The sequence below is a fragment of the Pituophis catenifer genome, unplaced genomic scaffold (assembly GCF_029215685.1).
Source record: "Pituophis catenifer annectens isolate HBS135680 unplaced genomic scaffold, rPitCat1.0.hap2 SCAF_3, whole genome shotgun sequence".
Taxonomy (NCBI): domain Eukaryota; kingdom Metazoa; phylum Chordata; class Lepidosauria; order Squamata; family Colubridae; genus Pituophis; species Pituophis catenifer.
In genome coordinates this window covers 164,408,157-164,434,435 of record NW_027256883.1, presented here as the reverse complement: position 1 = coordinate 164,434,435, position 26,279 = coordinate 164,408,157, and the positions used below count along the sequence as shown (strand labels likewise).

The 26,279-nt window shown below is 39.5% G+C and overlaps 1 protein-coding gene across 1 annotated transcript in view; it reads left to right on the top strand.

The window, feature by feature from the left end:
- Nucleotides 1–26,279, top strand: part of TBC1D22B (TBC1 domain family member 22B) — a 50,275-nt gene that overhangs the window by 3,532 nt on the left and 20,464 nt on the right. Inside the window, exons 2-8 of the mRNA XM_070941464.1 lie at nucleotides 642–698; nucleotides 4,965–5,272; nucleotides 7,176–7,355; nucleotides 7,831–7,901; nucleotides 8,547–8,675; nucleotides 10,118–10,183; nucleotides 13,800–13,914. Coding sequence (XP_070797565.1) covers nucleotides 642–698; nucleotides 4,965–5,272; nucleotides 7,176–7,355; nucleotides 7,831–7,901; nucleotides 8,547–8,675; nucleotides 10,118–10,183; nucleotides 13,800–13,914 — 926 coding nt within the window. The remainder of the gene's footprint in view (nucleotides 1–641; nucleotides 699–4,964; nucleotides 5,273–7,175; nucleotides 7,356–7,830; nucleotides 7,902–8,546; nucleotides 8,676–10,117; nucleotides 10,184–13,799; nucleotides 13,915–26,279) is intronic.

Here is a 26,279-nt window from a genome sequence, read left to right as displayed (position 1 = left end):
AATTGTCAAATTAGGTCACCATTTTTCTTTTATATACTAGGTTTTTTATGTTTTGTGGGGTTGGTTTATTGAATAAGCCATAATGGTCCGGTTCTCATGTAACCAAAGCCAAAGTGATTTTTAAAAATTCTTTAAACTATTTCTGTAATAGTTCGAATGTCGAAAGGCAAGATTCACTCATTAGTTGCTGTAGAGCACCAAACCCAGCCATTCTAATACTATGACTGGAGTTGAAGACTTGTTCTGCATTTAATTCCTAACTTTTCACAATCTCACGCTTAATCTCATATTACCATAGCAGTTCAAAAGAATTATCTGTCCTCCTCCTAAAAGAACTACCCTTCAACTCTGAATTATTATGAAATTTTGAGGATGCTGAAGTTGTTTCTGTGGTTATTGAAGTACTGTATGGCTATTTTCAAAGCCAGTGCTGTATGTTGCATTAGTGTGAAGAAGACCCAAATTCAGATTCACCTTCAGACATCAAAACTCACTGGATTATTTTGGGCCAGACCCAATCTCTCAGCCCATTCTGTCTCAGAAACATTGTTATATAGAGGAAAATTGAGGTTGCCTTGAACTCTTGAAGGAAAGGCAAAATATATATCTAATATTGGTTGTGTGTCTTGTCTCTTTTACAGTATTCAACCTGTTTATGGAGCTCAGCATCCTCCACTGGACCCACGGCTCACAAAAAAGTAAGTACTTTTTAGTGCTTACTTTTGTCCCATTTTACAACTTTTTTTTTTGTCACTGTTTTTCAGCAAGTCACTGCAGTTGTTAAGCGAATTTTGCTTCCCCCATTGACTTTGCTGGTCAGAAGCCAGCTGGGTAGATTACATATTGTGATCACAGGAGCCCTGGACTGTGGAACTGTCATAAACACATGCCAGGTGTCAAGCACCCAAATTTTGATCATGTGACCATGGGGGTGCTGCAACAGTCGTAAGTGTGAAAACTGTCATAAATTACTTTTTTCGGTGCCATTGTAGCTTTGAACAGTCACTAAACGAATGACTGTAAAACAAGGACTACCTGTATATAGTAAAAATGGCAAATTATTCTACCTCTTCTATGAGAAGGCATTTTTACAATAGGAAAATATATTACCTTGGTTGATGATGTTCTACTGAAGTACTTGGATATTCTGTTGGAACCATTAATACTCCTTTGAGGTTTATATTTTGCTTTCTTGAAAAATCTATTGGCCATTAAGCGGAGGACATATAGTGAGATGATGGTTTAACTATTAAATCATTATAGGATGACATCTTCACAATCATTGCCTTCTCTGAGTCAGGAAACCAATAGTTTATAAAATTGAACATCTGTGCTAATTTGTAAAGGGAGAGGAACAGGTGGGATTTCAAAAGGGCAATGTACATATGTAGTGCAGTTTTAGTGTCAGTCTGGTTTACATGATCTATGTGCAAGTAATATGAGGAATGTAAAGGAGTATATTAGACTGATCAAACTATTTGATTGAAATATTGATTTAGACATTTAAAAGCAGTCCAATTCTGCTTGGTCTGTTTCAGGGATACCGAATTCAATTGGGTCCCAAGTGTTGATCCTAATTTAGGAAATATGGAGTATTATGTCTCCATTAACTACTGTACTACTATTACTATTACTATTACTATTAACTACTAACTACTATTGTATTCATTGCTCTCAGTACCGTTTCTCTGTGCACTTACTCTGCTGGTTGGTAACACAACAATATCCTTAACAACTACCATCATTGGAAATCAACACAGTTATTACTTGATTGTTGTTTAACATCAGATTTGCAAATCTAGTAGTTCCTTTTAAGGGGATGAAGTTTGGCAACGTGTAAATAAATAGGTGCATGGGAATTTTGTGTAGCATTTTCCCCAGAGAGAGGTTTTCTTATTCCTTTGCTTTTATTTGGCAAGAAGAGGCTTGGTTTTTACAAACATAACAGTGGAAAGGGGAAAACCTGTAAAACTTCAGACTTGAATTAGTATTTAAGTTTAAATGAATTAAGCATTAACTACTAGGTTGTTATGACTAGGTGTCATATTTAAATAGTGAATATGATTTTATGAAGAAATGTGAAATATTCATTTCATAAATATATAAATTCTATGCTGATTTGAGATTTTTTTTTTTTACTTTTGGCTATCCTTCATTCACACTGATATCACTTAACCTATTGCATTTATATTATGGGCTATACAACATTAAGTCATTTATTGTAAATCCTTATCACTGCTTCAGTTACTTATTGCATCTTTGTAAAGGGAAGGGGACAGTTGGGATTTAAGAAGGCCAAAGACATGCATAGGCCAATTTTAGTGTCAATCAGGATAAGGATGATTATTTCAAGTATATTAACTGCTGAACTTCGAAGTGGTTGTATTAGAGTCACTGAATTTAGTCTATACATTATTGATTATTATATGAATGATGAAAATATAGATCTATATATCTATCTATGCAATTAGTGTACCATTCAGATGGGAGGAGGGATAATGAATTTGTAAATAACTGTTGAAAAGAAACTGTTGAAGTAGTTTATTTCTTCACCTTTGCTTCTCTTTCTGTCTTTCTTACTTTTGTTTCTTGTAACTTTTTTCTTTGGCTTTATCTTTTATAGTATGAAAAATTCTTTACTAAAATTTATATTTTAAACAAGGGATTTAACCACTTTTGTTTTGGAATTTTCAGTGAAGACAATATGCATAATCTTTTCAGACAATAGGCTGTGATCCATTGATTTAACACATTCATTTTAGTCCTTTAATAATAAAGCCTAGAGTGAGGAAAGATGGTTGAGAATTTCAGGGGGCACAACCATTGTTATCCTAGGATCTAGAGCAATATTTCTCAACCTTGGCCAGTTGAAGATGGGTGGACTTCAACTCCCAGAACTCCCCAGCCAGCAAAGGTTGAGAAACACTGTACCTAGAAATCAGTATCAGTGATATGTTCCTCCTTTTATGTTGGTCTATGTACAGTGATTTGGCTTTTATGTACAGGCTAAATTTGGTCTTTTATTTGTTATTGTTATTGACATCGGACTTCTGGATTATAATGCAACTATTTCAAATTTACTTCTACTTGTCAGTTTAGTTAACTTCATTTTGTATTAAAATTTATGACTGAAAAAGTGCATGTGAGGCTCCTTTGCCTCCTCTTTTTTTTTTTTTTTTTTTTTTAAGCAAAGACCAGTGGAACTAATGGGGGCTCAGTACCATCATTAGCTTTGGATTACTGGTAGGGATTCCTGATCTATTCTTAAGAAATTCCTTTTTTTGCATTTAAAATGCCATTTGATCTACCTTACTTTATTGGAATTCATTTAGGTTTCTTGATTTGAAAGACAAAGACTATTTCCTGGGTTCTTTGATGCTAGGATTATGATTCATATAACTGAAAATAAAGCGAGTGCAAATTAACAGTATTGTTCAAAAAAAGGGATTAATTGTGTCTTTATTCAATATACATGTTAATTTGAGCAATAGTATATTAACATTTCTATTTTCACATGTCTTATATATGTGTGGTTTATACTTCTTTAGTATTCTACTTATATAACATAAAACCAGAGTTTTACTTTGCTTACCACACAGGAAGTTTCATGGACCGCCTTTTACATCATGGACTTAGGCAGAAATATTTTACTTCTTGCCTAAAATTATTTTCTGTTCTTTGGCTCACTGAAAGGGAAGAGAGGGAACAGTGGGATGGAGGGAGAGCAACTGATACATTAAATGAAAATGATGATGAAAGATTATCATAGGCAAAGAAAATTTGTATATCAAAACTGATATTCACATTTATGTGAAGCCACTGGGCGAAATCATCCGTGGTTTCGGGGTGAAGTACCATCAGTACGCTGATGATACTCAGCTGTACATCTCCACCCCGGACCACCCCAATGATGCTCTTGAAGTGATGTCCCGGTGCCTGGAGGCTGTATGGATCTAGATAGGGAGAAACAGACTCAAGCTCAACCCATCCAAGACTGAGTGGCTGTGGTTTCCGGCGTCCCGATATTTGGCAGTTGGTGCCATCACTGACTATTGGGGGCGAGTCATTGGCCCCCACGGAGAGGGCTCGCAACTTGGACGTCCTCCTGGATTCACAGCTGTTTTTAGAAGAGCACTTGATGGCTGTGGCCGGGAGGACTTTCTATCAGGTCCGCCTGATATGCCAGTTGCGTCCCTTTCTGGATCGGGACTCCTTACGCACGGTCACTCATGCCCTCGTCACTTCCCGCCTGGACTACTGTAATGCTCTCTACATGGGGCTCCCCTTGAGGAGCACCCGGAGGCTCCAGCTGGTTCAAAGTGCGGCCGCGTGGGTGGTTATGGGAGCGACGTGGCGTTCCCATGTGACAACTCTCCTGCGCGAGCTGCACTGGCTCCCGGTGGTCTTCCAGGTGCGCTTCAAGGTTTTGGTTACCACCTTTAGAGCGCTCCATGGCTTAGGACCAGGATACTTACAGGACCGCCTTCTGCCACCAATAGCCTCTCACCGGCCAGTACGCTCACATAGAGAGGGGCTCCTCAGGGTGCAGTCGGCCAAACAGTGTCTACTGGCAGCCCCCAGGGGAAGAGCCTTCTCTGTGGAGGCACCTGCTATCTGGAATGAGCTCCCCCCGGAGATACGGAGGATCCCGGATTTACACACCTTCCGCCGTGCCCTCAAGACCTATTTATTTCAACAGGCTGGCCTGGCCTAACTTCCCTTTTAATTGTAATTTTTAAAATTGGTTTTAAAACATTAGAGGTGTTTTAAATTGTTTTGGGCCAAATTATTTAATGGGTTTTTATATTGTCTTTTAAATATTGTAGTTTGTGTGTTTTATCTTTCTGGCTGTTCACTGCCCTGAGTCCTTCGGGAGTAGGGTGGTATATAAATCTAATAAAATGAAAATGAAATGAAAAAATGAGTGCAATTCTCAATACAGTGTATCACTTTACTTTTTTTAGCTTCATCAAGGAACGCTCCAAGATCAACACACTATCTCTGAAAAATAAGAAGGCCAGCAGTTTTCATGAGTTTGCTCGGGACACTAGTGATGCTTGGGATATTGGGGATGATGAAGATGAAGATTTCTCATCTTTCCAAACATTGAACTCTAAAGTGGCCAAGGCCACAGCAGCACAAGTCCTGGAAAATCACAGCAGAAAATCACAGCGTATGAAACCTGAGTGGCCCCAGGCAGCTCTCAGTGACGCACCAATCAATTGTAAAGTCATCAAATCCAATAGTGAAGCCCAGCTATCCAGAGGACCTGGTACGTTGCTTATGGCTCTTGGCTTTTTTTGCAGTGTATTGCTATATCCCACCAAATTTGTGAGAGTGAATTCTGCAGTTCTGTACAAATGCTGCATTTGTAGGCAAATGCAGAATGGAATATTCTCAAAACCTTCAATCTGTTTTAGCCAAGAAAAGCATTTTTTTCTTATGGACAAAGAAATAGCCTTTTATGTGTGTGGTTAATTTGTGATGAAATCCTGAAAGCTGGTGACTAGCTAAGTACAATATCCCAGGAAACAAGACTTTCATGCTTTTTTTAACTTTTTATTTTGTCCCGTATTTAGCAGGAACAGAATACATTGATGCAGACATATAAGCATGTTCTTGAACTTCATATTTATTTATTGACATTGGTTACAATATATTTGAGTTCTAGACAAGGTGAATCCTGGGATCTGATTATGTACTGTAGTTGGTAGACCTTGGCTTTTATTGCCAGTGAAGTTATAACGGTGTATTTTAAAAGTACAATCCTTTACAGAGCACACATAGATCTGATATGCTCTTATGAGCACTAGTTAGTGTATTTGTTAGTCATTCTTACTAACTGGTATTAAGCATAGTCATTGCATGTTTAATGGAGGGTGAGAGTGAATGAGTTTGCTCTTTCTGTAGATAAAGGCCTTTCAGTTAATGAACTGGTACTCAAAAAGTATTTGAAACTTTTGGGAAGAACATAGAATTTTGACCACAGAATCTTGATATTGCATGTGAGATATGAGTGTAAAATATACAGCCTGAAGTCGCCATGCAGCCTACCAGAATTCTTTTTCTGTTCCACTCCCAAAATGGCCAAAATGTTGACAGCTTCGTTGGTGGCTTTGAACTTTAGGGAAGATTAGGGGATAAAATCAGTACCTTAATCTTTACAGATACTCTAGAGATACCCATTTCACCCTGCATGGTCCCTGAAATTCCCCTTGAAATGGGTTCTACCACAAAACCTAATGGCATCCTCAAGCCAGAAATTGTACACTCCTAATATTAATCAAACAATTAAGATAATGCATGCCTTATCTTGCATACTGCAATGATGAGCAAAGTATATTCTGCTTTCTAGCTTTGAAAAAGTAGCCATCTGATAGCAAAGCTACCACCAGATGGCATCAAAGCCCATACCACATTCTATTTCTTTTTTGGAAATTGTTTGGCTTTTTAGCATTGAAGTATAGAGGAAGTTGGGGTGCTAGATTGCTTTTGAGGTGTGGTGCTTCCTCTTCTGTGCTATTGATTTTGTTGTTTAGCATGCTGAAGGAAGAAGGAATGAAAGAGCCTGACATCTGGAAACAGATGGAAGGGATTGAATAAGTGGAGATGATGGAAGAAGAGCTGAGAGAGTATTGGCTTTGTATAATGTTGATGGACAGGCCAGGTAATCTTGACATCAGTGAAAGTGGTTTAAGAGCCATCCATCTAAATTGCTAACAATATAACATTCTACTTTTACCATTACAATCATTGGATCTCTGCACTTTCCTTATGTCAAGAGTTATGTCAAGCATAGTGAAAATTGTAAAATATCAGGGTATTCCTGTCCAGGGGTTCTTGGTGAATGAGTGAAACAGAACAGTTTGATAACTTGGTCAGCAGGAATAGATCAGTTCATGGTTTATCTTGACTAATCCTCAAGTTCTTTGCATACCTTTTTAATAACAGCATGGCAGGAAACAGTTCAACATGTGAAGCTTCTGCCATCATTCAGTGATGGAAGAGAAAATTCACGGGTATGGAGACTTTCCTTGCCATGTGTGTGTTTAAAGGTGTGGAAGCCTTCCTGGAATTGGAGATTCTGGAGGCATGAAGAAAACAATGGATTCTGGAAGCTCCAGTGTTTGCTGCTGCCCAGTATACTCCTGATGGACCTCTTTAAACTCTTTTAGAGGATGCCTGTATGCGCAACCCCCTCCACAAACAGCAATCCCTCCCACTCCGACCCATCATTCCACTTGTCGCTCGCATCTCTGACCAAAATGCTTCTGGGGCTCCTCCCATGACGGTGCGTGAGAAAACTCGCTTGGAAAAATTCCGGCAGCTTCTGTCCAGCCAAAACACAGATCTAGGTGAGTCCACATGTTGGGATGATAAAAGTACCTCAAGAACTTTTGTGGTTTCTAGAAATAATAAATAAACAACCACATTCCTCCCGTTGTGGCGCAAGCATGTTTGGGTTATCATAAATGTCCTTGTGTAACATGAGATTCTAGTGTGAGATCATCCCTAGCCAAGCTAGCCAAGAATGTTAATGTTATAATCTTGGAAGAGATCAAGCAAGGATTGTATGAGGACTAAAGCAGTACAGTTGTAGAGCTATACAGAGTCCCAATGATTATATTTGATTTATCATTTTATTTCCATACATATTTAAATACAATTTTAAATTTCAAAGAATTAAAATAAAAAGAAACATAGTCACTATTGCCATACATATTGAAGCAGCAAGTTACTTACCCAGAGGGGAGAAAAGTATATCCTTTCTGCCATCTTTAAAAATCCCAAAAAGTTAATATGAATAAATTCACTGTTACCCCTTTGCAGATGAATTGAGGAAATGCAGCTGGCCTGGTGTCCCCAGAGAGGTTCGTCCTGTGACTTGGCGACTTTTATCAGTGAGTGCTGCATCCTCTGACCTAGGACAACTTGTGTCATCTACATAATGAAAATGTATCCAAGATGCATAACTGGGCTCCAGGCAAACACAGCTCCTGGTTGGATTTTTAGCCCAAGTCTTTCTTAACCAAGCTGCCTGAGATCTCTTGAGAGGAATATGACACTGTAGCATGGGAGAACAGTACATTTTATGCTTAGGTTTGTAAAAACTGATTTAGAAATAAAAATAGCCCATATTTGATGTTAGTTATGCCATGAAAAAGCAAGAATGTCAATGAATCCCAAAGTCAGTCTCTAGAAAATGAGAGAAGTTACATGACAACAATATTTCTGACCTCCAAATAGCCTTATTCCCAAGAAATCTTTATGTGATGCTGGAATTGTAGTTTCCAAAGTAAGACTGTCTCCAATGCTTTTAAGCATTTTAAGGAAAAATGTTGATAGTTGCAGTTTCATCCTCCAAAGGAGAACTTGATTAGAAGAAGCTGCATTTTTCAAACTTTTTGTTGAACTCTTGTTAAATCCTATATCCTTTCCTAAAATATTTTCTTGTGGGCTAGGATTGGGCAGGTTGGAGTGAAAATTGGATAGGAATGTGGAACACAGTGGAAGAATTTTGACTTGACAGGTTTTGTCTTCTATAGGGTTATCTCCCTGCCAGTATGGAACGAAGGAAGCTGACTTTACAACGAAAACGAGAAGAGTATTTTGGCTTCATTGAACAGTATTATGACTCCAGAAATGAGGAGCATCATCAAGATACCTATCGGCAGGTACTCAGACTTCTAATCTCTAGATTCAGCTTCGCCCCCATTGCACGTAGTTCTGTAGTTCTGACCATTATTTGTTTAGTTACAATTCTTTGCATTTATGTTCCCACCTTTTCTGAGCTCCAAAGCATGTATTTGGAAAGTGAAGAAATTTACCTGCAGAACAATAGCCATATGAGATAGATTGGCTGAGACAGTTTCTGGGCAAGTCACTCAGTCACTCAGTTCTGTAGTTTAATGGGTCTTCCCATTCCAGATTCCCAAATTAACATTGGCAATAATATACTAGATAATATTATACACTTCCTAGGTATTATTCGTTAATCAGCAGACATGAAACTGATCTGACTAATGACCCTAGAACAGGAATAGATAGCCTTTTTGTCTTTCAGAGCTATGTCAGATATTGAAGGCCATATATTCCAGATATACATACTGTATTTTTCAGAGTATAAGACACACTTTTTCCCCCCTAAAAGAGGGTGGAAATGTTGGTGCGTCTTATACACCGAATACAGCCATTTTTGGCCTCCCAAAGCCCCACCCCGTGCGTCCCATTTTTGTGAAAAACGGGATGTGCAGAGGGTTTGGGAGGCCTGCAGAGTGCTCCTGGGGGCCAGGATGGGCAAAAAGTTTTTTTTCTTGCTTACCTCTTCGAGATCTTGGTGCATTTTATACACTGGTACGTCTTATAGTCTGAAAAATACGGTATATACCTAGCAGACACATAAACATATGTATGCACAAGAAACTGTGTTTATTCTCCAAGAACTTGCTTGCAGGTCAGTGCTTTTGGGGAAATCCACAATTTTAAGCATGTTTGAGGGGAGTGGAGTAGAGGTCTAGTCTCCAACACACCTTGCTCTAGGAAATAGGATGCTTTCTTCTGCTTCTTTCCAGAGAGAGCCACTGGAATTGCTTCACTGGAAAGAAAAGAAAAAGCTACACAAGACTTCCCTATTCCTTCCTGTTGAAGCAGCTCTATAGTACTGTATATTCCTTCCTGCCATTGACTGTAGGCTGGTTGCTCTTTAGCTGGGAGGAAAGCTTCCCCTATACTGCCTACAAAACTGATCCCTGGAACCTCATAACCATCAGGCTGGCACACCTGCTGCCTGGGCGTCTTCCAAGAGTTGCAGGCACTCTTGACCCAGAGATAAACTATTGCGGGGAAATCACCTAGGTTTTTTAGGGTAGTCTTTTGAAGGGATTATTCCTGCAAAGCTTGCATATTTGTGCTGGATCATTAACATATACCCTTGAGTCATCAGCTCTATTTAGTTGGCTGAACAAGAACATGCTATAATATTGGTCCTCTGTGAATCAGTGACAACATTCTATCTTCCGTTTATATTAGGCCATGGAAATATTGCCTTGTATTTGCAGATTGCAAGATTTGTTTGCAGTCTTTAATTTCTTTTTATTTTCTTAAAAATCATTTTCAGATCCATATAGACATTCCACGGACAAATCCCCTCATCCCTCTGTTCCAGCAACCATTAGTTCAAGAGGTGAGAAGTTTTTTCCCCACCCTGCTAAACCATTTAACTCTTGATGTTGGTGACCAAGGATGCTTACTGAAATTTTTGTTTATTATTACTGATTTTCTGAGAACTGTTACCCAGTGGCAACCAGTTTAAGATGTGTGAACTTCAACTTCTAGCTGGCTGGGGAATTCTGGGAATTGAAATCCAACATCATAAACTTGCTGAAGTCAAGAAACAATGTTCTAGGGTTAACTGCCTTGTACTATTCAAGGGCATTTCTGATAGATTTTTTCTTTAAATCACACTTTTAAGTATTTTCTTTCTACTCTAAAAGTTAGGTGGCTATGTAGTATATGCTGCATTTCCAAAATGCAATATAAATGAATCATGCAGGCACACTTATTTTTGCAGGAATATTTTATCAATATTCTACTTAAGCGCACCATTTGGAAAATGCAAAAATCATTATGAAATTTTAAAAGAATGCACATTGCCACCAGATAAATAATTCTCTGTCTCTTTCTTCTTAGGAATATGTATTAATATAAGCGTATGATAGGATAATGTTGCATTCTGTTTCCTTTTATTTTACCAGCCATTGCTGTGGGGATAAAGAAATTTGTAACACAATGGCATTGCATTATATATGATATATTACTAGATGTTGCAGGCAAATCAACAGGAAGAACTAGACAGGACTAACATTTCAATCTGCAGCCCAATAGCTTCAATACTGTATAATTATGAACTTTTCATAAGAATCCATATATTCAAATATTGCATGAAATTACAAACTTTCAACAGAAAAAGATGCAACTTCTCCATATTTTTAATTTTTTTTTAGAATGCACTAGATAGGATAAAGTGTTTTTCCTATACACAGTTATATTTAGTTAGTTGCAAGGGTACAATGTTCTGATATTATCTGTCTGTTTATAGCCCCTAATATCCTGCTATCTAAGGACTTCCAGAGTGGCTTACAAATCAAAAGAAGAAAAATATGACAATATTAGAAGAATAGACAGTATTCTAAAATCAAAGTAAGATTAGTAGAACAATAAGAACAGTACAGTTGGAAAGATTTTTTTTTTCTGATGAAGAAAAATTGACTATACAGTATGCCATTTTGAATACCTTTGAAGGAGAATTTAAAATCAAGGTGCGAAAACCAAGGGATTCATTTCTCCAGGCATTTTCAATCCTTCTTTCAGTAATAAGTACCCAGAATAAGTCTTCTGAGGATGCTACTAGTATCTAGGAAGTTACTATGAGTAAAAGGCAGGGGTCTGCTTTCTAGATTATCTCTAGTGATAAGGCTCTGTAGAAGTTAAGTCAGTATTTTTAGAAACTCTTCAACAGAAAGTAGTGACTTCATGAAGGAGTAATCTCTGATTTTTAAGTGTCCTCTCAAATGTATATCACCAGCAAAACTGCATTAAGTCCATATTGTAGCAATGAGGTGACTTGCCTACGAACATAAACTATTTTAGTAGAGTTTTAAATGGCAGACCTCTGGCTAGATTAATTGAATTCCAAATATTAATAACGAAACATGTTTTAAGGTATAAATTATTTTAGCTTTGGCCAATCTGATTCTGCTGATTATTTGCTGATGCCTGCAAATCATGCTTTTTCAGTCAAGCTTAAGTGATCTTAATCCATTCCTAGCTCTTGTGTATAGCAGAGATGAGGTTTTCTATATTTAGGAGTCAGCATTGATTGGGTTTGGGAATTTATGATTACTAATGCAAGGTATGTCTAAAACCATAATAGATTGATTCAGTTCTTCAGGTTTATGAAGCATAAATAAATACCTAACAAGGTCCTGTGCTGTTGGCCTTGAAATGAATAGGCACATTGTCATGGCTTGTTTTCTGGTGTATGTCCCTTTTCTCCTTGTAGCAGACAATGGCCTGTGCATACTGTTTAAAAGCTTTGATCAGCTTAAGAGCTAGAATACTTAACCATTAATATAAGTGGTAGTGCTGCAAAACAAATGGCCATGTTCAAAGTATGATTAATGAGAGCTATCTGTCACAATTATGTTAAATGCCATTGCTGACTATCCTGAAAGTTATAAAATAACCTGTGCAGGCTCTTGAAAGGAAAACTGGTCACGGAATTTATACCAAGGGCACCGAGATATTGCTTATATTGTTCTGCTACAACAAGTTTCCTACAAATAGCAATAAATACCTCCATCAAGATTTTATATTCTCTAAACAACAGACTTCAGATGCTTGTCTACTAACTTCAGTCATTGTGGATGCAAATGTAACAGAGAAGCTATTCATTTATTATTAATGTTTCATGAAGTGTGAACAACATATATTCTGGAGAATGTCAGTTCTCTCAATTACAGAAATCACCATGAGGACTTGAAGCATGCTGGGGTTAATGTTTCTAAATCTGGTGTGCAACTGGAAAACCTATCAGGGGCCTCAAGCCTGAGCCCTATTCTTATATTTGAAGGAAACAAGAGAATCTAGACCACCTCTGTCAAGGAGCTGCAATGTATGGTCTGTCAGACCGTGCTGATTCTGCAGAAGTGATTTATTGAACTTGACAGTGTGTTTTGGAGCTGCTGTGTACGTATTAGCAGTAGCCTCATCCTAAGGTTCATGAATTTCGGCCATACCAGATAGTTGTGAGAAGGCCTTTTGTTGCCTATATTCATCCATAAACAAGAAACCTCATTGCAGAAAACGAGGAACTTTTAACAGTAGATATAAGAGCATCTGCTAAATATGTGATAGTGACTTTGGAAAGACTCTTACATAACAGAGGTAGGAGACATGTTGGACTAGAACAACAGGAAACTGCCTTAATCCACATCAGAATACTTGTGAATTTAGCCCAACATTTTGTATTCTCCGGGATTTCCAGAAGTGCTTTTTAAAAAAATCTTTTGTTATCTGCTCTTTTGAACTAGGCGTAACATTTATTAAACTTGTCATGAAACTGCTGACCCCCAAACACCTGTTTGAAAGATCCTCAATTTACAACCATTTGCTTAATGATAGTTCACATTAATGACAGTACTGCCAACCTGGTGCCTTTTGTTCCCTTTGATGAAATATTTGAACAAATAAGCAGGCATTCGGCTCAATTGGCCAGTATTTTTTCCCCCTCGTTTTAAAAAGAAGCAACTTTGATTTTGTAAGGAAAGGTTTAAAAAAGTTGAGAAGGTATCTGATCTTCCCCAGAACTTCCAATGGCTGCAGATCTGGGTTGAAACAACCTCAGGGTTCCATCCATGAATATGTATCCTTGGAGGAAGTGAAGCCAGGTAATCCCCAAACAGCATCTCCTTTGCCTTTCAGCTTGTAACCCTCTAGGTGCTTAATCACATAGACAATGGAAAAGGATAGATAAACTCTTTTCAGAGCAGAATATTCATCTATGATAATTCTGAATTTCTGCTGGCTTCTGCACATGGCATCCTAGGAGTCAGGTACACTGTATGCTGAATCTTCTTTTGCTGCTAAGAACCTCAACCCTGGCTATTTCTTTAGTCACTCTGCATTTCTAACTCTTACCACAACCTCTTCCTCCCCTGCACTTGTTCAGGCTTTCTCCTTCTTTCTCTTTCCTTGGGCATGGCTAACTCAAGCACCTGGCTTTCCTTCTTCCTCTCTAGATCTTTGAACGAATCCTGTTTATCTGGGCCATCCGACACCCTGCCAGCGGCTACGTGCAAGGGATTAATGACCTGGTCACTCCATTCTTTGTTGTGTTCCTCTCTGAATATGTTGGTAAGCGATGCTTGATGGCTGAAGTATATGATTAGCTCTTGCTGTTGAATACTCAGATTGTCATCACTGAATCAACTTCATCATCCCTGAAATGCTTTTTCATTACAGTATATAAAGGTAGAGCTGCAAATTGATTCACCATCATCTCTCTCCCGGATTAACTTTTGTCAATCATGTCTTAAATCTGACAGAAAAAGTTTTTTTTCCCCCGGAGTGGTGGTGGTGGTGGTGAGAAGCAGGCTATTGTCTAGCTGTGATTGTCAGTAAGATAAAACAAGTCATTAGTGAGAAAAACTCCACATAGAGTAATGACTGTGGTAGTGTCAAACTTACATTGTTTGCCAAAGATAACAGCATTTTGCAATCAAGATGTATTATGCAAATGTCAATTTTTATCAGGTACTAGGAGGGCTCTGCTTCCGAATTGTTTAGAAAGGTGTAGAATGGCACTACCCCTTATTACAATTTTGTATCTTGTAGGATACATGGAGATAATTCCACCTTCCTTTTAGAATAATCTGGAATGCTTAATGAATTAAAGATCTAGTCATGGAACAGATTCTTCTTTTACATTAAAGCAGTGCTTCTAATTGAAGTCCACCTCTTTTACCCTGTACAGTGAAAACAAAAATACCCATCAGCAGTCAATACTGAACAAGGTAGCATATTCTATCAGTTTTAATAATATTGACATGCAGAAAAAATGGCTTCAAGAACAGAATTTAGGAACAATATTTAGGAAAGGAAAGAGCTTTTCAGAGAAACTACATAACACATAATAACAGCAATGCACTTTTGATTTAGAGCAAAAAACATCAAAAAGCACAGGAAATGAAGAACTAATAATGCAGCCTTTATATGGGTCAAATTATATATGCAGAGAATTACTAGTTTAAAAGCTGATTTAAAGAAATCTGATTGGTTTTGTGTTGGCTCAGAATCAAAGCAGCATCAGATATACCTAGTACCTGAGAACTCTACAAGGAATACCAAAGTTGTAGGCTAGATACGGAAGGGTCAAAAAAACTTCTCTGATGATGACAGTGCCGAACTGATGCTATCACAAACATTTACATGATCTGTAAGATTTATTTTGTTAAAAAATAATGAAAAAATAAAATCACGTTCTGCAAATCCTCCTGCCGTTGATCAAACTTATTTATACAGATAATTCATACACTAGTCATTTGCTTAATTGGCAATTGACCTGCATTGATAGTCTTCCTAAATTATTTTTTTACTATGTATCAAAGATTAGTAATCCAATTTTTGCAATTTCCTGGAGAATGGAATAACTCATGTATTTTGTGCATGTTGAATAAATGACTGGAAACAATGAAATCTGATAAAAGATGTATTTTGAATATTGATGATTATTTGAGATTATGTCTTAAATATATACAGTAGGTGTCCCCTCCTAATTATAAATGAGATAAAATAGAACTTGTGAAAATAATGGTTAGTAAGGGACGGCATGGAAATTGAATATTCAGCTCCCTTGGTTATTGGTATATTGTGCCTTATCATGTTTTTATTTTTCTAAGCCTGGAAATGTGGTCATTTAATTTTTTTATTTTCATGACATGCTCCTACTTGCTATTCTAAGCATGTATCTAATGATGTGACCCTTCATGTTCTAAATATGGTTGATGAGGAACTTTCCGTGCAGCATGGCTGCTGCTTCATTTATACGTGTGAGCTTCATGGCTGGCTACTATGGGGGCTGGGGTGGGGTGGGGAGCTAACTAGGCCTTTGGTCTGTTCTAGGAAGACTTTATGTCAGTTACTGTTCTTAACAGTCTTATCAGTAGAACTTGTAAGATAATGCTCCATTTGAATTTCATTTAATGAAATTATTAATTCTTCTTAAGAATCATTCAAAATATTCTATGTGGCATTTAATGATTAAACAATAAATTTATCAATATCAATTACTGCCAACTTTTTTCCCAATCAATTTTCAATGGCCCTCCATGGAAAAAAAATAGAATGATTAACTTGCATATTATTATAAAACACTTCTGACTGATGGTAAAAGTAGGCCTCGCTATGAGGAGGGTAGCCCAAGAATAGTGCTTTTACTAAAAAGGCCATTACTTGGTTATTTTGCTGGGCAGACAATTTAATTATTCCTTGCATATAATAATGTAGCTTCTCGTGAGATGTGAAGCTTCAGAATCTGGAACTCACTGCGGCCTTTCCGCTATTTCTTTCTTTGGTGGACTTCCTTAAGTAGCTGCCCATCAACTGTGCTTTGAACTGTTTCTGGTATATCTACCCCTTATGTAGCTTATACTCCAGGGGCTGAATCAGCAAACCAGCAAGCACTCTCATGACATTTGTGTAGGAAAATCACTGCTTTATTTGGAGATAGGCATTCTTAATTAGTTATCTCCAATAAAAATAAACTGGTTCTGACACTTGTACCTCTCAACATTGTATTTGCTGGATTCTTGCCTTATCCTTGTGTGGTGATGAATACCCTTGGCACATGAGGTCACTGCTGCTCATTAATCCTTCTTTAGTAGAGATAAGGTTGCTGACACCCTCATTTTAGATCAATTTGAGAAGTCTACCAAAGATTAGCTCTTTGATATATATGTCAGATCATTTGTTTGGTTTTGAGAGAGGTCTATATTTGTTCATGGTCATTCAGTGAATTAAGTTACAGATAACAGCCAAGGAGTTTACAAAGGATGTTATTTCTGAAATCATCCATTGGCACCAACTATTATCATACATACCATACCATACCATGCCATATATCATTTCTCTCTTTGTTTAAAAACTAACAAGTGAGCATGGCGGCTCTCATCAGGCCAAAATTGCTTTTGCTGAATCACCGGTCAAATACCTGGCTAGTGAACAGGACCAAACTCTTTCTCCTCTTCTTGTATGTTGTTGCCTTTTTTTCAAATTGTTCACTGTTAGCCTGTTAGCACAAAGGGAGTTGCCTTCATGAAGTTGCAGAACCCGTGAGCATTTTGGGATCTGTGCCAGTGTCAGATCCATATATGGTGTATCTGCTGCTCTCAACAGATCAGCGGATGTCATTGAACATTGCTGAGCATTGCTTGTTTCAGCCAGTGCTGTCTGGCAGAATGGCTTATGGGGGTTATAACAGCTACAACTATAGTAAAATTTTAGTGTCCCAAAGGTGGTTATCAAAGCGGCAGAATTGTTGAATGCTCATTTGGAAGAGTTTTTATGGTTGACAAAATAAACATTTGGTAAGCATTCCATTTATTCTCCCACATGTGTTACCATTCCTAATACATTTAATAACCAGCTTTATTCAACTTCAACCAAACTTTTCAAGGCAAAAACAAGACAGAATTTGATATCATTTGGTAAAGATTTTTTTTAAACTTGTATTAATTAAACGCTGGAGCAATCTAGTTGATAGTAACCATGTTACCTTCATGTGAAACTTCATGTGATTTGAATAAATTATATTGACTGGGAGATAGAGTATTATATCTATAGCAGCTATGTTGTATTAGCCAAAGCCTGTAGTACAGTGGACTAAAGCACTGTTATTAACCTCTGCTGCTTGCAATTACTGTAAGTTCAAATCTCACCAGGCTCAAGGTTGACTCAGCCTTCCATCCTTTCAAAGGTAGGTGAAATGAGGACCCAGATTGTGGGACCAATAAGCTGACTTTGTATAAATATACAAAAGTATGAAGGCTATTGCTTAACGCATTGTAAGCCGCCCTGAGTCTCCGGAGAAGGACGGCATATAAATTAAAGCAAAAAAAAAAAAGCCAAAACAACCACATTATGCCTTTAAAAAAAGCAATGGCATAATATATAAAAAGAAAACAGGAACCAAATAACAACTAACTAAACCAGATATAACTGAAGTATAAACTGAAACAAAAAAATCCATAGGGAAAAAAAAAGGTAATGTTATTAACAATAATGATTACATCTGTATGCTGCTCCTGACATTCCATCAGTGCAATAAAGTAGGGAAAGTACTGTGTTTCCCCAAAAATAAGACCCTGACTTACATTTTTTTTGAACCCTGAAATAAGTGCTTGGCCTTATTGCCATGTGCTCAAAAGTCCGATTGGCCTTATTGTCAGGGGATGTCTTATTTGGGGGGGGGGGGAGAACAGGGTAAAAAAGTAAGGATTTCCCCTTTTTCATGATGTCTTGAACTTTTTCTTGTCCCCATGCTCAGTTAGGTTCCCTTTTGAATATCAATTTTAATTGAAGTAGAAGGTGATCTAACCACAACAGCGGGCTAGATATAATGCTCACTAGATTCAGATCACCACAAAACTGCCGTCAAGCAAAGGAAAGTCTGACATATGTCCACTAATGTGTTTTGAGATTATTGGAACAAGCCCATGGTTGTCATGGAGTATATACACCGCATGGCTTTCCCTGACCCATCTTCCAGGCTGTGAGATTGAACTCCCCTGAACACCATCAAGTGGAGAAACTTCGACGCCAGCCCTCGATTGAGAGACTCAGATAGGGATCCAGGCAGGCAGAGAGTGCCTGGTTTGTCAAAAGGATAGTTAGTTATATATTGCACTTCCAACATAAAGAATTGGAAAGCCAGCCTATATTATACTTGGATGAATAGTATTTTTTACAATCCAACCATAATAACTTATTAAATGAGGATATTCCAATTTATTCCAAATTATCCACAAGTTTGCCAAATCTTCATACAACTCTTTAGTTGTGAATAAAAATAAAATTCAAAGCATCTTATTTGCTGTATAGTTTTCAGTAATTCATTGAGAATCTGCTCACTGTTACCCACTTTCATGAGATGAGAGAGTATAGAGGCCTGCAGGCACTGTTTGTCTGTTGCTGTACCTGCTGTCTGGGATACCAATTGAATTGTAACTAAAAACACTAGCTTTACAATTGTGTTCATAATGGGGTTTTTTTTTTTTAATCCTTCCATTACAGGAAGCAATAAGGTCAAAATACATACACAATGGTATACTTGAAAATGAAGAGCATTAAAACCTCAGTCTTCAAATAAAAGTCATAAGTTTGATACGGAAAATCAAAGTCTGATCATTCCATAAAAACTTTCTTTTAAAAAAAGGTAAATGTTTCCCCCATCCAGCCATAACCAATCTCATCTCTGTTTCCTAGCTGAGAGCCAGCATTGTCCAAAGATGCTTCCATGGTCATTCAGCTAGCATGACTATACACCCAAGCACATGGAATTCTGTAACCTTCCCAATGAAGTGGTACCTATTTATCTACTCGCATTTGCATGCTTTTGAACTGCTAGGTTAGGGCAAGAATGGGAGCTCACCCCATCATGCAGTACTTGGGACTCAAACTGCCGAACTTCAGTCAACATGCTCAGCATCTTAACTGCTCAGCCACTGCGCCCCTTAATATTTCACAACTTCTTGAAAATACTTTACAACTATTAATGTAGGAGTCCCTCCAAGAATATGTATCAACCTTGCAATAGAGCTTCCCATGAATTATAATCACCTGATTCCAGTTCCTATCCATTCCGTTGTAGTGTTCTATTGATTGAAGATATAGGAGACAGTAAATATAATTTCTAAATCTTACATTGATTCAGTTGCTGGGGAACGTGGATTTGGAAATTGCCTGTTATTCAATATTTCTGTTCTCGTTCCTTTCAGAAGATTAAACTGACTTATATTTGCAAGGTCAAGCACCAGGATCTGTCTCCTGTGGAAAGTTCTCCTTTTAGAACTAATGGCCATGTTTGGGATTTTCTGTTCATAGATGCCTTACTAAATCACAACAAAGGGAGAATAGTGTTATTTCACAGAATTGCTGTCCTAGTGAGCAACAACCAGTCTTAAGCTATCCCATTCTACAGTAGAAAAACTTGACCTGTTAAAAATCAAGTCACATTATAATCTGTGAGGCAAGTTGGAATCTTGAGTTTCATTTTTAAAAAAGATACCTTTGAAATCACAAACATCTGTTCACATGTGCATCCACATATCCACACAAATTATTATCAAGTTTGTTCATTCCTTTAATCCCAATCCGTATATGATATCCAGACAATACTCATGAGTACAGTCAACTGTTAATCAAGCCATGTTGTTTATTTTTTATCTGGCAGCAGAGTCACCCTCACCAGCTTAAAGTCTGCTGTTTGGGGGAATACTTATTTTCATTTTCTTCAGTCCTGAATGGTATTCCCTTTTTGCCAGGAGAAGGAAGATGAGGTTTCATTACGGTCAATAGCTGTTTCCTTGTTGCTTGGACAAACAGTAGATATCTGTATTTAGTGTGGTTAGGATTTTTTCAAGTCCCTTTACAATCTGCACCAATCGTGGTGGCGCAGTGGTTAGAATGCAGTACTGCAGGCTACTTCTGCTGACTGCCGGCTGCCAGGATTTCAGCAGTTCGATTCTCACTGGCTCAAGGTTGATTCAGCATTCCATCCTTCCGAGGTCTGTAAAATGAGAAGCCAGTTTGTTGGGGGCAATATGCTGAGCTTGTAAACTGCTTAGAGAAGGCTGTAAGGCAATGTGAAACGGAATATAAGTCTACGTGCTATTGCTGTTGCTATCTACAATCTTTTCCAGAAGGAGTTACTAGATGGGACTTGGACTGGATCATAAAACTGCTCTGACATTGACTCAGTTAAATATGCTATTTGAACTGAGCCACATTTTTCTCATATATAAATCTCAGCTCCCTACTTCATGTACACACGGGATGAGTGCATCAGATACATATTTCTTCTACCTTCTTCACTCCAGTCTGGATCCCCACTGTGCTATTACCTTGTCATTGTCCGCTGACCCATTGTTACATCCCTGCATCACCTAAAATGATACATTATAATGGTTATGAAGAACCCACTCTTCCGTAAATAATTTTATGGGTAATCAGGTTGGGCCACAAGGTGGATGCTTTGAGCCCACATATAGAAGTAAAACTAGTGAGATGAAACCCAACATTTCATTTTCAGTGCATTCAGCCTCCAAATTTAAACAAAAATTAAATTTTAAACAAATAGTAAAGGTAGGGAACCTTGGTGACTTCACTGCAGGCAACTTGTAGTAATCACATTGTCAAGACGACACTCTCTGCTGCTGGCATACACAGTAAATATCCATACTTAGAAGGTAATTTGTCTTCCTCTGCGATTGTTTCAGTTTCAATATGATCGTTTCAGTTTTATTTCATCACTTCTGTGCTGAAATAAAAGATAAGGAAGCTCCCAAAAGTCCATTCCTTCAAAACAGCCATAGCTTTTTTTCATGCTGTCATTGTATAAATGGATGGTTTCCCAGTAAGGTGGGAAAAAGTACATCTCTTTTTTTGACAGGATCCTACATATTTTAGACAGTGTCTGCAGGCAGAAAGATGAGCTGGCCTCTAGTCCTGCTGTAAATTAACTCCATTTGCAGGTTAGCAATCTCCAAGTTTCTTGGTTGAATGCCGTCTAGAGATCTTTGCTGTTCCCAGCAGCCACATGCATAGCGAGCCACTGTTGTGCGTACTAATCTTCTCCTATCCTAGTTCGGTGGTGCCTTGAGCTGCAGTGTCAATCATAGCCACATTAGACTCTTCTTCATGCCAGCTTCAAGTGGCTGCTGCAAAACTGTTGGCTGCCTTTCAGTTCTTGTCAGAGCCATATGTTGGATATCCAGGTTTTTTTATGCGGGTTCTGTCTAAGGCTCTTGCAGAACAGATGTTTGTGTTGAGCAATATACTCGAGAGGATTTTCCGAAGCTCTCTTCTTCTTTTGCCAGAAACCCATACCTCTAGTTTTCAGGGTTGCTTGCGCTGTCGTAGCCATTGCTTCTCCTTTGGAAGAGGGAGAAATATCTGATCGGGAGTGAGCTATATATGTTTGTCGCATTTTATCTGTCTTTCATATACAACCATTATGACTGCATTCATATTATTTCCCCAAACCATGTTTGTCATGTAACCATCACATGTAAAATACCTAAATGCTTCAAATATATGTGGATATCAAAACAGAAGGTATTTATAATCTAAAGGATTTGATAAGACAGAAAAAAAGAAATGAGATGGACTTGGAAAGCAAACAAATTCTAGCATCCATTCTTAAAATTGTATATTTTATTTATTTATTTTATTTTATTTTTCATATTTGTATACCGCCCTACTCCCGAAGGACTCAGGGCGGTGAACAGCCATAATAAATACAAATACATATAGAAGTTAAAAACTATTAAGAAACAGATTAAGTAATTTAGGCTCAAAGATTAAAAAACATCCAAATTTATCTAAAGAGGTTTAAAACCCAATTTAAAAGACAGTTTAAAAGCCAATTAAAAAGGGAGAGTTAGGCCAGACCAGCTTGTTGGAATAGAAATGTTTTCAGGGCTCGGCAGAAAATGCGTAAGTCTTGGATGTTTCGTAACTCCGGGGGAAGCCCGTTCCAGATGGTAGGTGCCCCCACAGAAAAGGCTCTCCCCCTGGGGGCTGTCAGTCAACATTGTTTGGCCGACGGCACCCTGAGGAGTCCCTCTCTATGGGAGCGAACTGGTCGGTGAGAGGCTATTGGTGGCAGGAGGCGGTCTCGTAAGTACCCTGGTCCTGAGCCATGGAGCGCTCTAAAGATAGTAACCAAAACCTTGAAGCGCACCCGGAAGACCACTGGGAGCCAGTGCAGCTCGTGCAGGAGGGGGGTTACATGAGAGCGCCACATTGCTCCCATTACCACCTGCGCGGCCGCATTCTGGACCAGTTGGAGCCTTCAGGTGCTTCTCAAGGGGAGCCCCATGTAGAGAGCATTACAATAATCCAGGCGTGAGGTGACAAGGGCGTGAGTGACCGTGCGTAACGAGTCCCGATCCAGAAAGGGATGCAACTGGCGAATCAGGCGAACCTGATAAAAAGTCCTCCTGGCTACGGCCGTCATATGCTCTTCAAAAGACAGCCGTGAGTCCAGGAGGATGCCCAAGTTGCGAACCCTATCTGTGGGGGCCAACGACTCGCCCCCAATAGTCAGAGATGGCGCCAACTGACTATATCGGGACGACGGAAACCACAGCCACTCGGTCTTGGATGGGTTGAGTCTGAGTTTGTTCCTCCCCATCCAGATCCGTACGGCCTCCAGGCACCGGGACATCACCTCGAGGGCATCATTGGGGTGGTCTGGGGTGGAGATGTACAGCTGGGTGTCATCAGCGTACTGATGGTACTTCACCCCAAAACCACGGATGATCTCACCCAGCGGCTTCACATAAATGTTGAATAGAAGGGGCGAGAGGACCGATCCTTGTGGCACCCCACATATAAGGGGCCTCGGGGTCGACCTCTGCCCCCCTGTCAACACAGACTGCGACCGGTCAGAGAGAAAGGAGGAGAACCACTGTAGAACAGTGCCCCCCACCCCCAACCCTTCCAACCGGTGCAGCATGATATCATGATCGATGGTATCAAAAGCCGCTGAGAGGTCTAATAGGACAAGGACTGAGGAGCAACCCCTGTCTCGAGCCCTCCAGAGATCATCAACCAATGCGACCAATGCTGTCTCTGTGCTGTACCCGGGCCTGAATCCCGACTGGAACGGATCTAGATAATTCGATTCATCCAGGTACTGAGGCAGTTGTCGTGCAACCACACTCTCAACAACCTTTGCAACAAAGCGAAGGTTGGAGACAGGACGATAATTTGCTAATACAGCTGGATCCAGGGAGGGCTTCTTGAGGAGGGGCCTCACCACCGCCTCTTTCAAGACGGTGGGAAAGACACCCTCACTCAAAGAAGCATTTATAATCTCCTAGAGCCAGCCTCGTGTCACCTCCCGGGAGGCCAGTACCAACCAGGATGGACACGGGTCCAATAAACATGTGGTCGCCTTTAGTCTGTTCAGTATCCTGTCCACGCTTTCGGGAGTCACAGGATCAAACTCTTCCCAAATAATATTCTCAGGACCTGCCCCTGTCATCTCCTCTGGATCAATCCAGTCAGAGTCTAGCCGTTCACGAATCTGAGCAATTTTGTCATACAGATATTGTACAAAATCCTCAGCTCTACCCTCCAAGGGGTCTTCCCGCGTCTCTTGATGGAGCAGAGAGCGGGTCACCCTAAACAGGGCGACTGGGCAATTATCTGATGATGCAATAAGAGTAGAAAAGTAGTTACTCTTCTCTACTCTTACCGCCACTAGGTAATTCTTAATATGAGATCTTACCAGTGTTCGGTCGGATTCAGAACGACTAGCCCTCCAACTGCTCTCTAGGCGTCTTTTCCGGCGCTTCATCTCCCTCAGCTCCTCAAGTATACCAGTATACCATATTTAAAAATATGAATTTAAAAAAGTAACATCTGTTCTGGATAGTCTGCTCTGCCTTTAAGTACACACACACACACACACACACACACACACACACACACACACACACACACACGGTCTTACAGTCTTGATCTAGCAAAAGAAGTCCAAATGTGCTACACTTGGAAACAGTGATTTGTGAAGGAATCCCCAGATATCAGGCCATATTTTGATGATAATTGTGATTATAGTTACTATGGTGCCTAAATTTACCAAATCAATGAAAGGAAGAAACACATTTGTACAGGAATGTGCACAAAGCTAATATAAAGCTAATGACTGACGAGTTTTGTTTTTTAAAAAAACGTGATTCTGGGTTTGAATATGGTTACTTTCAATGGATCCTTTCACAGAATTTGATTGTCTAAATGCAGCAAGTATTTTCGTTCAAGAAGTACAATAATATCTGGCTTACAAGCAGTCCTCCTTAGAATATAGAATAACAGAGTTAGAAGGGACCCTTGAGATCTTCTAGTGCAACCCCCTGCTCAAACAGGGGTTTTGAGCCTATACCAGCGGTGTCAAACTCAAGGCCCATGGGCCAGATATAGCCCACAGGGTATTTAATTCTGGCCTGCGGGGCCGCTCTAGAAACAACAAAGGACTGGCCCATGGTGCCTCTGCCAGCAAAAACAGAGCTAGAGAGGCCCGCGGGTGGTTCCGTTTTTGCTAACAGAGGGTTGCAGGAGGCCGTTGCAGCCGAAAACGGAGCTCAGGAACCCATTTTTGCTGACAGAGCGCTCGGGCCACCATAGGCACCCCCGACATGAGTGATGTTGAGCTGGCCATGCCCACCCTGGCCACACCCACCCCAGCCCCCTGAGGTCAAACACAACCCTGATGTTGCCCTCATTGAAATTGAGTTTGACACCCTTGACCTATACCATTTCAGTCAAATGGTTGTCCAGTCTCTTTTTTAAAATGTCCATTGTTGGAGAATTCACAACTTCTGGAGGCAAGTTGTTCACTGATTTGTTTGTTCCTTTGTTCCTTTTCCTATGTGTATAATACATGGCAGCCAAGCGCAAAATTTCAATACATAATATCCTGTTTTATGTGAATCAGGAAACTATGGATATTCATTTTGGATCAAGCCAAGGTTTTAAATTTCTAATCATCATATAACATTGCTTATTCTCCATTGAGAGTGGAGACAGCAGCCAGGACGGGTAGCAGCAGCCAATCAGCATGAAGGACTGGGTCTATCAATAATATTAAGTCCCGCCCTTGTTGCCGGGCAGACCCGCTTTAGACTCAGTCCTTCAGCTTGATCTGGCGTGTGGGTCTTCAGCTCCTATCCTTTTCTGGCTTTTTCGCTCTGTTTGCATGGTTCCTTCTGGTTTTGACTTCGGATTCCTCGACTACGTATTATTCATTGCATCCCTGATCGGTTGGCTGACTCTCGGACTGTTTACAACGTTTCTTGGTGGTATTGTGATATTTAGCACTTCTCCCATTCACGGGCCGTTGCTTTGCTCCCGTTCGCCCCTGGGGGGGGCAGCGATAAATCGCTGTTTGGCGCTCAGCGTTTTACAAAGGACTGCTTTGTTCGGCTTAGTTTGCCTCCTTTGGCTGGGTTCGGCTCGGATTGTCCGTTTCAAGTCGCGGCGGCCATTTTTCTCCGTTTTGGATTCCTTGCCGCCCTTTGCAGCTTTGGGACTAACGAGCGGCCATTTTGCCTGCCCTCAGGAGGTTTGGCTTCGTTGTGAGGGCGGCATCCATTTTGAATACTAATTTGCCACTTGCTTCAACGTGTTGCCATCGGAGAACTCTCTGCCCTCAGTAGGCTTTGGCTTCAACCTTTGGGCGGCGGACATTTTGATTAACCATTTTTATTTTTTTTTATTTTTTTTTTGCATCGTGGATTCAGTCCTTTCTCCGTGGCCTTGAGAACTTGGACCCTTTTGTATATCATCTTTGATTCTGATTCTGACAGACTGCATTGCCCTCTACTAATTGTATCTGAGCCAGGACTATTGGACTTGCTATCTTTTGTGACCAGTCACCTTGGAGGCTCTTGGCAGTTTCCAGGTTGCCCTATTGACTGTTCAGTTTGCCTCTACAG